At 41.0% G+C, this 15,026-nt stretch overlaps 6 protein-coding genes across 6 annotated transcripts; 4 read left to right on the top strand and 2 right to left on the bottom strand.

Moving 5' to 3' along the window:
• Positions 1-94: 94 nt before the first annotated feature.
• On the bottom strand, positions 95-7,234 carry LOC110004392 (histone H2AX-like). The gene is made up of 3 exons (XM_065957682.1): positions 6,817-7,234; positions 2,319-2,327; positions 95-499 (listed from the first exon to the last, which is right to left on the bottom strand). The coding sequence occupies exons 1-3, from the start codon at positions 7,194-7,196 to the stop codon at positions 103-105; spliced, it is 786 nt and encodes a 261-aa protein (XP_065813754.1). The 5' UTR covers positions 7,197-7,234; the 3' UTR covers positions 95-102.
• Positions 526-1,350, top strand: LOC110004396 (histone H3). The gene has a single exon (XM_020659928.3). It carries the CDS (start codon positions 839-841, stop codon positions 1,247-1,249), a length of 411 nt encoding a protein of 136 aa, XP_020515584.1. The 5' UTR covers positions 526-838; the 3' UTR covers positions 1,250-1,350.
• On the top strand, positions 4,730-5,428 carry LOC109987409 (histone H1-like). The gene has a single exon (XM_020638484.3). The coding sequence runs from the start codon at positions 4,759-4,761 to the stop codon at positions 5,365-5,367; it is 609 nt and encodes a 202-aa protein (XP_020494140.2). The 5' UTR covers positions 4,730-4,758; the 3' UTR covers positions 5,368-5,428.
• Positions 7,235-7,478: 244 nt separating the features above from the next.
• On the top strand, positions 7,479-8,656 carry LOC136179777 (histone H3). The gene has a single exon (XM_065957681.1). The coding sequence runs from the start codon at positions 7,549-7,551 to the stop codon at positions 7,957-7,959; it is 411 nt and encodes a 136-aa protein (XP_065813753.1). The 5' UTR covers positions 7,479-7,548; the 3' UTR covers positions 7,960-8,656.
• Positions 8,657-11,382: 2,726 nt separating this feature from the next.
• On the top strand, positions 11,383-12,107 carry LOC110004399 (histone H2B-like). Its single transcript, XM_020659931.3, has one exon. The coding sequence runs from the start codon at positions 11,728-11,730 to the stop codon at positions 12,094-12,096; it is 369 nt and encodes a 122-aa protein (XP_020515587.1). The 5' UTR covers positions 11,383-11,727; the 3' UTR covers positions 12,097-12,107.
• Positions 12,108-12,770: 663 nt separating this feature from the next.
• LOC110004391 (histone H4) lies at positions 12,771-13,504 on the bottom strand. The gene has a single exon (XM_065958023.1). The coding sequence runs from the start codon at positions 13,136-13,138 to the stop codon at positions 12,827-12,829; it is 312 nt and encodes a 103-aa protein (XP_065814095.1). The 5' UTR covers positions 13,139-13,504; the 3' UTR covers positions 12,771-12,826.
• Between the last annotated feature and the right edge of the window lie 1,522 nt (positions 13,505-15,026).

The following is a 15,026-nucleotide window of genomic DNA, read 5'->3' on the forward strand; positions in this document are numbered from 1 at the left end:
TGATTTTGATCAGATTCATGTATCACAGGTAATTGCTCTTTTGGTGTAGTGTGGGTGGCTCTTAAAAGAGCCTTTGTGTTTGTTGAGGTCAGTATTGGGTCTCTACTTCTTGGCAGCCTTCTCAGTCTTCTTGGGCAGGAGAACAGCCTGGATGTTGGGCAGCACTCCTCCCTGAGCGATGGTGACTCCTCCGAGCAGCTTGTTGAGCTCCTCGTCGTTGCGGACAGCCAGCTGCAGGTGACGGGGGATGATACGGGTCTTCTTGTTGTCACGGGCAGCGTTACCGGCCAACTCCAGGATCTCAGCGGTCAGGTACTCGAGCACAGCCGCCAGGTAGACGGGGGCTCCGGCACCAACACGCTGGGCATAGTTTCCTTTACGCAGCAGCCTGTGGACACGACCGACTGGGAACTGGAGCCCGGCACGGGAGGAGCGAGTCTTTGCCTTTGCTCTGGCTTTTCCGCCGGTTTTGCCTCTTCCTGACATGGTGTATGTTAATCTCTAGAGTCGGGACTGAGAGAAATGTGCTCTAGGCGGACATGCCCTCTATTATATGTCCCCCGAGCGCGCGCGTTTTCCTGCCCCTCCAACCAGTAAAGGGGCCCCCAGGCTCCCAGCTGCGCTCCACAGTTTGAACAACCTTTTCTCCAATGAGCAGCGGAGATGTAAGCGGGGGCTCGCTCCCCCCGTCGGGGGCTGAGCTCCAGAAGCAACCGGCCACCAATCAGAGGCCGGAGGTCCGAAGCAGCGTCACCGTTACACATCCGCTCCTCTGCTTTAAGAGCAGCTCGTCCCGTAGCTCCCTACATTTTTCTCCCGCTCAGAGAGACAATACACGATGGCGAGAACCAAGCAGACAGCTCGTAAGTCCACAGGAGGCAAAGCCCCCAGGAAGCAGCTGGCCACCAAGGCTGCCCGTAAGAGCGCCCCGGCCACCGGCGGCGTGAAGAAGCCCCATCGTTACAGGCCCGGTACCGTGGCTCTCAGAGAGATCCGTCGTTACCAGAAATCCACCGAGCTGCTCATCCGCAAGCTGCCCTTCCAGCGTCTGGTCCGTGAGATCGCTCAGGACTTCAAGACCGACCTGCGCTTCCAGAGCTCCGCTGTCATGGCTCTGCAGGAGGCCAGCGAGGCTTACCTGGTCGGTCTCTTCGAGGACACCAACCTCTGCGCCATCCACGCCAAGAGGGTCACCATCATGCCCAAAGACATCCAGCTGGCCAGAAGGATCCGCGGAGAGAGAGCTTAATCTGTCTACTGCTCCAAAACAACCACAACGGCTCTTTTAAGAGCCACCACTTTTTACTCAAGACATATTCCTGTACTGTCTAATTTAGTCAATATTATTTTATTGTTAGTCCCATTTTTTTTAGACTAAATAATATCCTACTAAAAGGATACGCAGTGCTGCAACCAGATTCCTATGATGCACATATAGCATATTGTATAGAGCACATATTACGACGTTGTTATTAATACACATGTAGTTATTTTCCATTATATATCCTTTTCCAGGATTTGTCACTCAGATATAGTCTATATATAAATGATATAATATATTAACCTGAAGGCTCCCTCGTTTTTAATCTTTCAGCTAAACAAACTGCTGTAAATTACAAGCACACACTCTCAACTCAGGATCAATCAAACAACTTGTTGGGAAGGAGCTAAGAGTTGTCAAGACATTAGAGCAACACATACAATAATTACAAATGATTATAACACATAGGATTGATACATTTCAAACATAAGAAGCTAACATTTAAAACGTCTCACTACAATTTTGGAGGTACCTCATGGAACAGCAGAGACAGAAACAGATCCAGATTGTGTGCAGGTTAATGGAATTCATAAGCAGAAATGAAGACAGGGGAAATAGTAGATTCTCACAAGTATATAAGATCAATCAATCTTTAGTTGTATTGTGCCAATTACAAATAAAAGTGATCTCCAGACACTTCACAAAAGGCAGGTAAAGATCTGTGTGTTGTTTTTGTGTGGATGAAAATAATATATTCCACTGTCGCTGTCCGAGGTGCTGAACTGGAGCATGTAGTGTAATTTACTTAGAAATAGAATAAAAGTAGTAACAACCTTCCTTCATAAAGGAATGCAAGTACAAGAAAGAGGCTGTTGGAGCTCCCTGTCCTCATCTCCTTAGAGCATCAATAAGATATCTATGAATGCAAAATGGTAAGAAGTGTAATTATAAACAATGAAAAATGATCTTCTCCATGCTGTGAAGGGTTACTTTATGAACAATATGTAAGGGTTAAACAAATCAATAAGTAAATTAAGTCATTTAACCTTGTATTTACTTTAACTTACTCCTAACATTATTTTCTGCTCACACTATTTGTAAAAACAAAATGTTGTTTTCTCAGGGGGAGCGTGGCTGTGTACAATCATCTAAGGAGGCTGACACCAGAAACAAGATATAATGATATTATAGAGGACTTTGCATCCAAAAAAGCAAGAAGACAAACATTCTGACATGGTCATTAACAGGAACAGGGTAATAAAAAAATGGATGAGGTGAAAATCAAAGTTTGCTCTTTAGGGCTTTGGATGAATGTTTTCTCATTCCCCTTTTCTCTGTTTATATATATATATATATATATTTGCTTATTCATTTAATTTTTTATTTGTTGTTTAAAATATATATTTTATTAGATGATTTTATTATTTTGCTGTGTTCTAAAAGAATAAATATAAACTCAAACTAGAATCTTTAATCTGTCTGCTATATCAAGAGAGCAAGTTTTCATTGCTTAATCAGCAAAGTAGAAATTTCTGGTGCAGCTTCCCCGTCTTTTTAAGCGGTGAAGAAGGGAAAATCAGTACAAAAGGTACACTTTATAAAGCATTCAAACAGTAACAAAGTAGAAGTTGAAATGTGGCAAGTCTGTAAGCTTTACTTTGACTGTTTGAGTGAGTGTACTTAATAAGTAGTAAAATATTTGTGTCCCATCATGTTCAAAGAGGTACAGATACAATGCGTAAGGTTTGTGATTGTAGACAGTTACTGGTTCGCGATGGCAATACTCCACTATTCACCGCAAGGCAGGGCCACAAAATGATCCTGCTTAGGGCCCCCGGATGTCCAGGGCCGGCCCTGTGTGCAGTGAATAGCAAGATAAAGTTACAAGTTATGATTTAAGTGACTTGGGTTGATCGATAGCAGCAAGTTATGTAAACAGCAGTGAAGAGAAGCAGTGTTGTATCACTGTAAGGCAGAGTGCAGTTATAGAGTACAATATAATATAGTGCAATATAATAGCATGTAATATAATATATCATATAGACTAATATAATATAATAAGAATCTACAGTGTCTATCGATGCTAAATAATAATACAATAATACAATGATAATAATGAAGCCTGTCATGGGGTAGTGTTTATGGGGTTGAACTGGTATTGTTGTCATAGACTGCTGTTGTACAGTCTTATGGCAGTGGGCACAGAGGAGTACCTGAAGCGCTCTGTTTTGCACCTGGCGGAGATGAGGTGTTGGCTGAAAGAGCAGCTCGTCATGGAGAAGGTGAGAGGAGTTATCCAGGATGGATAAATCTTGGATTTGGACCAAAGAGTCCAAAAAGTGAACATGACACAAAATAGTAATCAACATGTTTTTATATATTTAAATAGTGAATATAAAACCAACCATCAACACCTCAGTATAAAGATATTGTTTGTCAACAACAAATGCTTTTCAGCAGAACAGTTTATTTTTTAAATTTTCAAAATAAAACCTCACCATTAATTAAAAAAAATATCTGTTTAAAATTTGTTTTATATTTCACATTGAAAAAGTTTAATGAGTTTCATATGAATGAACCTTCAAAGATAATCATGACTCACAGTCTATCTGTAAAATCCTTATTGATCCATTTTTACCTCAAATATATCACAGAGGAGGAGGAATAACTCTGAGTCCAACATGATCAACGAGGAGATCAGCTGAGGAGAATTAGAGATTCATTTAATGTTAATTAATGTAATTAATGTGATGTTATTACTCAGTTGACAGTGATGATTGTTAAACCTATAGACAGAAAACTGTTCTCCATACAAACTCAAACTGATGTGATGTATTCAGTCTCTATCAGCACAGGAATGATTCATTATGTTGTTAGATTATTACATGTTACTATCATAAACCTCTAACTTTGTGTCCTCTTGATGAATTCTATCATTTGGTCTGACCTGGAGATCAAACCCACAACATCATCTGTGAGTCTGTGTGACCTCCTGAGTCTCCGACAGCCTCCGTGTGTTTACCTCCACTGAAAACTCTCCGATTAAAACTAAACACATCAAAGTATAAGGTTAATGTTTGTTTTATTTAAATAACTGATGTCTCTGCTTACACTATCATCCTTTTAAAACTTTCACAGGTCTCATTAAGACACTTTAGGAGCCGAAATGTGACGGAAAATCCCCGCGTGTTGTCCAAACAGAGCGGGTATCATAGAGGTTTGAAGCCTGCTGTAATGAAATTAAAGAGTCCTCGTCCACAAACATGAGCTGAATCTGAAGAGATGAAGGTTTCCTAACTGATGCGGGACGTTTTTTCCGTTTAAACAGATTCTCTGTGTGAGTTTTATCCCCATAAAGTTGAAGATAAAACACAAAGTGTCGGCACATTTCAGACATGAGGAAGAGCGTCTGTGTGGGTTGACTCTTCACGGTTCTCATGTTCCCTATAAGTCCCGCCTCCTGTCGGTCTTCTCCACACGTCCAGTGAGAGATCAACATGGCAGAAGAAGCACCAGCAGTAGCAGCCCCGGTGGTGAAAGCCCCGAAGAAGAAAGCGGCTCCCAAGCCCAAGTCTGATGGACCCCCCCTCCCGACGCTCATCATCAGCGCTGTGGCTGAGTCCAAAGAGCGCAAAGGTGTTTCCTTATCGGCCGTCAAGAAGGCACTGGCCGCTAAAGGTGTGGATGTGGTCAAGGCGAACAAACGCATCAACGCCGCCGTGGTTAAGCTGGTAACAAACGGAACTTTGGCCCAGACTAAAGGCAGTGGTGCCTCCGGATCTTTCAAGCTCGCAAAGAAAGAGCCCAAAGCCGCCAAACCAGCAGCGAAGAAGGTCGCAAAGAAAGCTCCAGCCAAGGCAAAGAAGCCCGCAGCAAAGAAAGCTACACCCAAGAAGACTCCAGTCAAGAAAGTAGCAGCAGTTAAGAAGTCACCGAAGAAGGTAGCAGCTAAGAAAACCCCGGTCAAGAAGGCAACCAAAAAGCCTGCTGCAAAGAGTCCCAAGAAGGCTGCTCCCAAGAAAGTGGTCAAGAAGACTCCAGTGAAGAAAACTCCAACAAAGAAAACAGCAGCAAAGAAGACTGCAGCCAAGAAGGCCAAGAAGTAAATCTTCACACCAGCATTCAATGCATCAAAGGCTCTTTTAAGAGCCCCCACAACTTCCACTAAAGAGTGTCCTCAATGATACTATTTATAATCATATTGTTTATATTCATAATCACCTCTCAATGTCGATTGTGTTAAAGTCACATCCATGTGTACAACTAAAATGAATAGGAAGTCCAAGGTAGTGAATCAGAATATAAATAATCCTTATTTCAGTCTAGGCTACATCTTCACAACCAGAAAGGAAACCAGAATTTAGACAAGCGAAGAAAAATAACAATTAAGGACACAGGCAGATTTACTTAAGAGAAGTACCGTCTTTGGATTAATTTTATATCCAGGACAAGATGTGATGATTTTATTGTTTTATTTTTATTTAACCAGGAAAGGGACTCGTTGAGATTAAAAATCTCTTTTTCAAGACAGGCAGCAAAACATTAACAGAGTTTCACATGGACAACGAGCAGCCAATCTTTCATATATACATCAGACATTAAAAGGCACAAATAACAAAATCAGAACAGCAAATGTTTGCCAAAAATACATCAGGAAGAACATCTCCAGCTAGATGTACCAGCGTCCAGGTCACTTAACTTCCCCAGGTAACCAACGAGGGAAGTTCATTAAGTTTCAGCTCTTTTTGTAATTCGTTCCAAGTAAATGGAGCAGCAAACTTAAAGGCCTTTTCCCCCAGTTCAGTTCTGACTTTTGGAACAGACAGTAAGATAAAGTCCTGAGATCGAAGATTCTAAGTCCCTGTACTCTTCTGACTGATGAAGGACAGAAGGTACGAAGAAAGCAGACCTAAAATAGACTTGTAGATTAAAACATGCCGTAGGGTCAGAGAAATCCATCCAACACATTCATACAACAAACCGTGATGAGTGAATTTACAATTAGTGATGAACCTCAGACCTCTGTGATATACAGTGTCCAGAGCATGCAGGCTTTGTGAGGAGGTGTGCATGTATGATGAAAATTGTAGAACTAGAGAAAATAATCGTACAGTTAAATTATGACATGCATAACTTTAAGGGTCTCTATTAAGAGCCACCACAACTTTTATTAAGGAGTCTGTCATTGAACAAATCAGGACTTGATATTCACATTTAAGACATGCATCCTTAATGTGTAAGATGTTGGCCTATTTATAACACAACAGTTAAGAATAACACGATACTCGTCTAATCCACAACTCATTTATGTGAATGACTGTTTCTGGAGGTATAGGTATAAAGTACAAGTATTAAACTGGCTTAATTACTATGGATGTGGCGGTGGAGCGCTTTCTAAAGTTAGATTGTATTTATAACAAGGTGTGTCTCAACTCACAAGTATTTTGGACAGTATATAACCTACTTCACATATAATAAGAATTTGCTGTTTAGTTGTGATGTGGTGGCTCTTAAAAGAGCCTTTGTGTTTGTTGAGGTCAGTATTGGGTGTCTACTTCTTGGCAGCCTTCTCGGTCTTCTTGGGCAGGAGAACAGCCTGGATGTTGGGCAGCACTCCTCCCTGAGCGATGGTGACTCCTCCGAGCAGCTTGTTGAGCTCCTCGTCGTTGCGGACAGCCAGCTGCAGGTGACGGGGGATGATACGGGTCTTCTTGTTGTCACGGGCAGCGTTACCGGCCAACTCCAGGATCTCAGCGGTCAGGTACTCGAGCACAGCCGCCAGGTAGACGGGGGCTCCGGCACCAACACGCTGGGCATAGTTTCCTTTACGCAGCAGCCTGTGAACACGACCGACTGGGAACTGGAGCCCGGCACGGGAGGAGCGAGTCTTTGCCTTTGCTCTGGCTTTTCCGCCGGTTTTGCCTCTTCCTGACATGGTGTAGGTTAATCTCTAGAGTCGATTCTGAGAGAAATGTGCTCTAGGCGGAAATGCCCTCTATTATATGTCCGCGGAGCGCGCGCGTTTTCCTGCTCCTCCAACCAGTAAAGGGGCCCCCAGGCTCCCAGCTGCGCTCCACAGTTTGAACAACCTTTTCTCCAATGAGCAGCGGAGATGTAAGCGGGGGCTCGCTCCCCCCATCGGGGGCTGAGCTCCAGAAGCAACCGGCCACCAATCAGAGGCCGGAGGTCCGAAGCAGCGTCACCGTTACACATCCGCTCCTCTGCTTTAAGAGCAGCTCGTCCCGTAGCTCCCTACATTTTTCTCCCGCTCAGAGAGACAATACACAATGGCAAGAACCAAGCAGACCGCTCGTAAGTCCACAGGAGGCAAAGCCCCCAGGAAGCAGCTGGCCACCAAGGCTGCCCGTAAGAGCGCCCCGGCCACCGGCGGCGTGAAGAAGCCCCATCGTTACAGGCCCGGTACCGTGGCTCTCAGAGAGATCCGTCGTTACCAGAAATCCACCGAGCTGCTCATCCGCAAGCTGCCCTTCCAGCGTCTGGTCCGTGAGATCGCTCAGGACTTCAAGACCGACCTGCGCTTCCAGAGCTCCGCTGTCATGGCTCTGCAGGAGGCCAGCGAGGCTTACCTGGTCGGTCTCTTCGAGGACACCAACCTCTGCGCCATCCACGCCAAGAGGGTCACCATCATGCCCAAAGACATCCAGCTGGCCAGAAGGATCCGCGGAGAGAGAGCTTAATCTGTCTACTGCTCCAAAACAACCACAACGGCTCTTTTAAGAGCCACCACTTTTTACTCAAGACATATTCCTGTACTGTCTAATTTAGTCAATATTGTCTCATTATTAGTCGCATTTTATGGACTAAATAATATCCTACTAAAATGATACGCAGTGCTTCAACCAGATTCCTATGATGCACATATAGAGCACATATTACGACGTTGTTATTAATACACATTGTACTTATTTTCCATTCTATTTCCTTTTCCAGGATTTGTCACTCAGATATTGAAGTGTCTGATGTAACCAGGACAGAGATAATATAAATTTACAATGGGCGCATCAGGAGTATCTGAAGGAGATTTAGGAGCCCTCTCAGTGGAATGTGTACAATGGGGCCCCTGTATCCAGAGAGTTGCCCAGGGACTTCTGGACAAGAGATTGTATCTGTGACCTGTGTTGTCCTTTGAGTTTATGACATACATATGACATACATATGACTAAGACAGAAACCCCTGCAGTTGTATGAAGAGGGGTGTCCTGAAAACAAACAGATGTCCCTATGTTGTTCTCCTGTGAGGTTTGTCCATAAATACCAGAGTTTCTGTGTGTAAGGGGAGAGATCACTTTTGGCTGTGTCTCTCCCAGGTCGAACCATGGCGAGCCTGGCGATGCTGTAACTTGTTTGTCAATAAAATGATCATTATGTAAGCAAGTCAGTGTCAACGGAGAATTTCTTCATCATCAAACATGTCAACAACAAGGAAATCCACATCAATATAGTCTATATATAAATGATATAATATATTAACCTGAAGGCTCCCTCGTTTTTAATCTTTCAGCTAAAAAAACTGCTATAAATTAACAGGACACACTCTCAACTCAGGATCAATCAAACAACTTATTGGGAAGGAGCTGAGAGTTGTCAAGACATTAGAGCAACACATACAATGCTTACAAATGATTATAACACATAAGACGCTAACATTTAAAACATCTCACAATACCTTACAGGTTCGGAGGTACCTCATGGAACAGCAGAGACAGGAACAGAACCAGATAATGTGCAGGTTAATGGAATTTATAAGCAGAAATGAAGATAGGGGAAATAATAGATTCTCACAAGTAGCCTATAAGCTCAACACGTGTTATGAGTTGACGCTATACAAATAAAAATTGATTGATTGATGGATGGATGACTCACTATACCTTATTATTCACACTGATTTATTGATGTTAGACCAAGAACATATTTAGTAGTCATCACCTTCAAGTTCAACAGCCCCAGCCTTGATTATGCTTCTTCTAATATCTACATTCAAATGAGGCTTGATTGAAACTAATTTATCATACAATCATTAAGGCTAAATCAATAATTTGCTCAAGTCAAATGTGTCAGTGAAAAATTGTTTTCTAATTCAATGCACATGCTGATAGTAGTCTGAAATTCAACACAAGAATTGTAACAAGTTGTATTCAGCTAATGACTTGATGCAGAGAGTCCTGACTTATATTGAAATATAGCCTACATGAATTGTCATTGACTGCAGTAAAATCAATTTGACACATTGTAGACAACATTGGACTGGCAAGCTCTCAGTCCACTTTTAAATCTCTTTCAAAAACATTTTTACAAATGTGCTTTTAGGGGATTTGTTGTTTGAGTGTGTTTTTCTTTTTTGTTTATTCCTTAATTAATGCTTTTATTACTAATTATGGTAGAATCCAGGGCAGTATCTTAAATCTCTTATCCCCTTTATCTTTTATGGTTTCAATCTGCTTCTTTCATTCCTTTTTATCTTTTCGATGTTTTTATATTGACTTTTCCTCTTCTGTGATTTCTTGCTAATTTTAATTAATTTTAATTTTAATTTGTATAATCTGTGGAACTCCTGTATTGTACTCCTCACATTTCTCTCTCTCTCTCTCTATATATATATTTTAAAGCACTCTGTAACCCTGTTTTGTGCTATATAAATAAAGCTTATTATTTTTATTAGCTATAACAAGTATGAGATCAAGATATTTCAAGATATCTGAATATATATTGGGTTACACAAATGTTCAAATGCTAGTGAGTGTGTTTATATGGAGTCTCATATATGAAAAGTATATTTATCAAATGTATTCGTATATATATATATATATATAAAACACTTTTTATACATAAATGATGCAGCACAAAAAATATGACCCCCCTCCACACACACGCACACACACCACAACAATTTGTAAAAAAACAAATCTAGTTAAAAAAAGTGATTGATGACTGGGGAAACACGCTGTCCAAGGTGCTGAAATGATCTCTGCTGCAGCATGTTGTGTCATTTGCTTAGAAACAGAATAATGAATGTGAATGCTTTCACTCCAAGATGATGAATGTTTTCTTCACCTCCTGGTCCATGTGGAGCTCAGTCAGTCTAACAGGAGTCACACTGCAGCTGCTGGTCAGAGGGGGGCGCTAATGCTTCATAAAATTGAACAATGACATATTCATTGTGTCCCCGTTAGATAAAGAATGAATATTAATTTAAAGTCTAGGGACGACTTAAGTGGAGGTGAATGTGATTGTTCCAATACATGTCGGAGGTATTCTGACTGGATTGTTCTGATGACAGTCAGACATCCTGAACAGGGGGGCAGAGGAAAAGCCCCTAAATGAAGAACAGGAACTTGTCATTGTCAACATGGTGACTGCTGACAATGAAATAAAGCCTTTAGTACAACAATTATGTCTCTGTCTTCTTTTTCTCATAAACCAAACTTCTATAAAACTACTCTGATATGGGTCATTCCTTTTTTGTATTGAATTCCTGCAGCAAAATAAACAAAATACATGCATTTACTAAACCCAACAAAACAGAAATGTATAGAGGCTTCAAGACGGAAACTCCAGAGCAAAACAGAATCAATGTGTGTTTTAGGTGTGTTAAGAGTTCATGAAACTTGTTAAAAGAAAAAATGGTCATAGCAATTGTAAAAAACTGCAATTCTGACTTAAATTATACTAATGAGAGAAAAACTAATGGAAATCATTGGTGATGTTTAGTACATTTACACACCAGTGAGAAAGACATCATCAGTTAATTACTAAATATACATAAACACAGTTATAATCAGATGAAATGTGATTAAATATGAAGATATAAAGGATAGATGATCCACGGTGAATTGTCCTGCAGTGAATAAGTGATGATGGTCCAGTTATCACGATGAATCCAAACTACAGAAACTATCTACATGTCATCAACAGCTTCTAACGGAAGGAGACAAAATAAAACACTTCTTATGAATACTCAGTAACCAGGCTGTTCTGGAGAATCTGGACGATTTTACTGACAATCATGTTCAATTAATTTGGTTTCCTTAAAATTTTATTTTATTCTAAATAAAAACTAAAAATGTGAACAGACAATTAACCTCTTTAGACTACGTGGTCAATTTAAAATCCATGAATCCAAATTAAATAATTTTCAGGTACGCTTAACAGTATTCATCATCACTGAATGTTATTTTGACATTGATGCTGTCTAATTTGTGTTTTGTTTATTAAACAGCTCGTGCTGCAGCTCCTCGGAGTGATCAACGGTGGTCGCTATTTTCTAAACCCTAAAGGACCTCAGACCTCAGCGCCGGTCACATGACTGAAAGCTAAGAATTGCTCAGTGTGGCGGTCAGCCAATCCTGTGTGAGAAACAGCACATGGGTATTTGCTTCAACACCAAATATATACTGCTTTCTGACACTCACTTCAGTATCAGTTTTTGAGATCACCACTCAGAAAACATGCCTGAAACCGTGAAAGCGCCCAAGAAGGGCTCAAAGAAAGCCGTCTCTAAGGCCACCAAGACCGGAAAGAAGAGGAGAAAGTCCAGGAAGGAGAGCTATGCCATCTACGTCTACAAGGTCCTGAAGCAGGTCCACCCCGACACCGGTATCTCCTCCAAGGCTATGGGCATCATGAACTCGTTCGTGAGCGACATCTTTGAGCGCATCGCCGGGGAGTCCTCCCGTCTGGCTCAATACAACAAGCGCTCCACCATCACCTCCAGGGAGATCCAGACCGCTGTCCGCCTGCTGCTGCCCGGTGAGCTGGCTAAACACGCCGTGTCTGAGGGCACCAAGGCTGTGACCAAGTACACCAGCTCCAAGTAAACCCGCTGATTACCAACAACACAACGGTCCTTTTAAGGACCAGACAACTTTTCCTCAGAGAGCTGGTTTCCTACCGAATGTATTATTGTGTTCTACACGACTTACAATAATACCATACAGCTTAGGTGAACACAATTTTAGACACTAAAGGCTATCGGGTATGAGAAACCAAATCTATATTTCAATATGCCAATACATACAAAATCTCTGACCATATCAGGTGATCGTTTCTGATTTATCTAATAAATTTTGTAGTTCATTCAACCACAGCGGTGAATATTGTATGGAGAAGTAGATATCGTGTGGTATAATAAAACAGTCTTTTTCATTCATGGAAAGGATGCTTAACTGTAAGTGTGTTTCTAAGTACATGGCCTCACAGTTTGTAACATCACTACTCAAATCAGTTAAGGGGGTAATAAGAGTCTCATTTTTATTTCCCCTCTAAAACGATAAGACACGTAGAAAACGTTTTAAGTTATTGAAATCCGCATAACTAGATGAAGCACTTCAGCTAGATATTTTATCGTGCTTCTTATTTAACAGTTGCTATAATATTATAAGAGAGATTTTATGACAATAAGGCGTTTCTGGTTGTCTTATATTGTGCATAGACAGTAGATATCGTTCCTTATATTGAGAAAATAAATCAAGGATACAACTCTTTAGATGAAGTGTGTGGCTCTTAAAAGAGCCTTTGGGTTTCAGTATGAGTGGGTCAGGATCAGGTTTAACCTCCGAAGCCGTACAGAGTGCGTCCCTGTCTCTTCAGAGCGTAAACCACATCCATGGCGGTGACGGTCTTCCTCTTGGCATGCTCGGTGTAGGTGACGGCATCACGGATAACGTTCTCCAGGAAGACCTTCAACACACCACGGGTCTCCTCGTAGATGAGACCAGAGATACGTTTGACTCCACCACGACGAGCCAGACGGCGGATAGCGGGCTTAGTGATTCCCTGGATGTTATCACGGAGAACTTTACGGTGACGCTTAGCGCCTCCTTTACCGAGTCCTTTACCTCCCTTTCCTCTTCCCGACATGTTTGGAGATCAGTTGTTGAGAGCTGAATGATTCCAAGTCAGGATTCACGTTTTTCTAAATCTAGTCTCTGAGAACCTCATTGAAGTCAGAGAGCTGCTTTCTTCTTCTTCTTCGGTCATGTTTGTCAAGCAAAATCCTATGAAGCATTAGCGCCCCCCTCTGATCAGCAGCATGAATCAGGGACAGCGTGACTCCTGTTAGACTGACTGAGCTCCACATTGACCAGAAAACATTCAACATCTTGGAGTGAAATCTTTCACACCGAGATGAAGGAAGATTATTACAGTTTGTATTCTGTTATTAAACAAATGACACAACATGCTGCAGCAGGGATCATTTCAGCACCTCGGACAGTGAAGGTCATCAAAAACATCCAGGAGAGGAGGATATGCTGAGAGAGCAGGAAAAAGTCATAAAACTACAAATAACTCAATACGTTGCCTTTATGTGAGTTTCTGCAACAACAGAGCAGCAAATTCATTCTAGATTTTTGTTGTTTGCAATAAAGATTATCTACTGATTTTTTTTCTTCTCTAAAGACACGAGGAAAAGAGACGTGTAGACCTATTCACATGAATAAAAAGATAATTTACACATTTTGTATTATTGTTTTATTGTATTCCTTTGAGATTTTCATTCAAATATAGGCTACACAACGCGTCATTCATATGCTGTTAACATTTATATTCAAATGTAATGTAACTAAAAGGACAAATTAAGGTAAGCGAGGCTTACCTTGTCAGCCTGTGCTGACCTGTGCGCCATCCACGCCAAGAGGGTCACCATCATGCCCAAAGACATCCAGCTGGCCAGAAGGATCCGCGGAGAGAGAGCTTAATCTGTCTACTGCTCCAAAACAACCACAACGGCTCTTTTAAGAGCCATCACTTCATATTCGAGACATATTCCTGTACTGTCTCTCATTTATAGTGATGACTTTATTATTTCATTCTAGTTTCATGTTGTCAACTATTTCTGTCAGACAGTTCTGCAACCACAATAATATTACAATGTAGTCATAGATCATGTATATAGAAACCATAGATGTAGAGCACAGACATATTAGAGTTATTAATATAATACACACTACATGTATGTTACATTTAATTTGTTCTCCACGTAATTATATTTGAATTCGAAGAGTTACTCAAATTAATCACCAGAGTTTGATAAACCGTACACATTTATATTTAATATGTATTATCTCATAAAGAGACATTGTCAATATTTAATCTCTCTCATGTTTCCTGAGAGGTGCAGATTTCTAGAATCATCGTTCAGCTAAAAGAGCTTCAGTAAATCACCAGCACACACTATGAACTCATGAATCACTTCCTTATAGACTTTTTTTTAAAATAAATATTTGAGTCCCATAAAAACATTGAAGTTGACACCATTACTTCTACAGGCCTTTTAAGTTTGGATCACAAACGGGTTCACTGACGACCACTTGGAATAAATATAACAGTGATTCATAAAGATTGTTAAGATGCTACAGGATGCTCCTCATACAGATCCATATCATTTTACTGATGATAAAATACTAACTTTAGTTACAGCCTGTAGATTAAAGGATACTGGACCTGATATTATAAACAATGATGAATGCAGGTTAAGATCCACCACATTAGTTTAATTATCTTTAAAGAAGCACTATGGGAACAAATAATGACCTCTAAAGACACAGTTCTCTGAACCACCACAGACACATCAAAGAGTCTCATATGAAAACTATATTCATCATATGTATGTGTGTATATATAACACTTTTTATACATTAATGATGCAGCACAAAAAAATATGACCCCCCCCCCTCCACACACACACACACACACACACACACACACACACACACACACACACACACACACACACACACACACACAC

The sequence above is a fragment of the Labrus bergylta genome, chromosome 8 (genome assembly GCF_963930695.1).
Source record: "Labrus bergylta chromosome 8, fLabBer1.1, whole genome shotgun sequence".
Taxonomy (NCBI): Eukaryota; Metazoa; Chordata; class Actinopteri; order Labriformes; family Labridae; genus Labrus; species Labrus bergylta.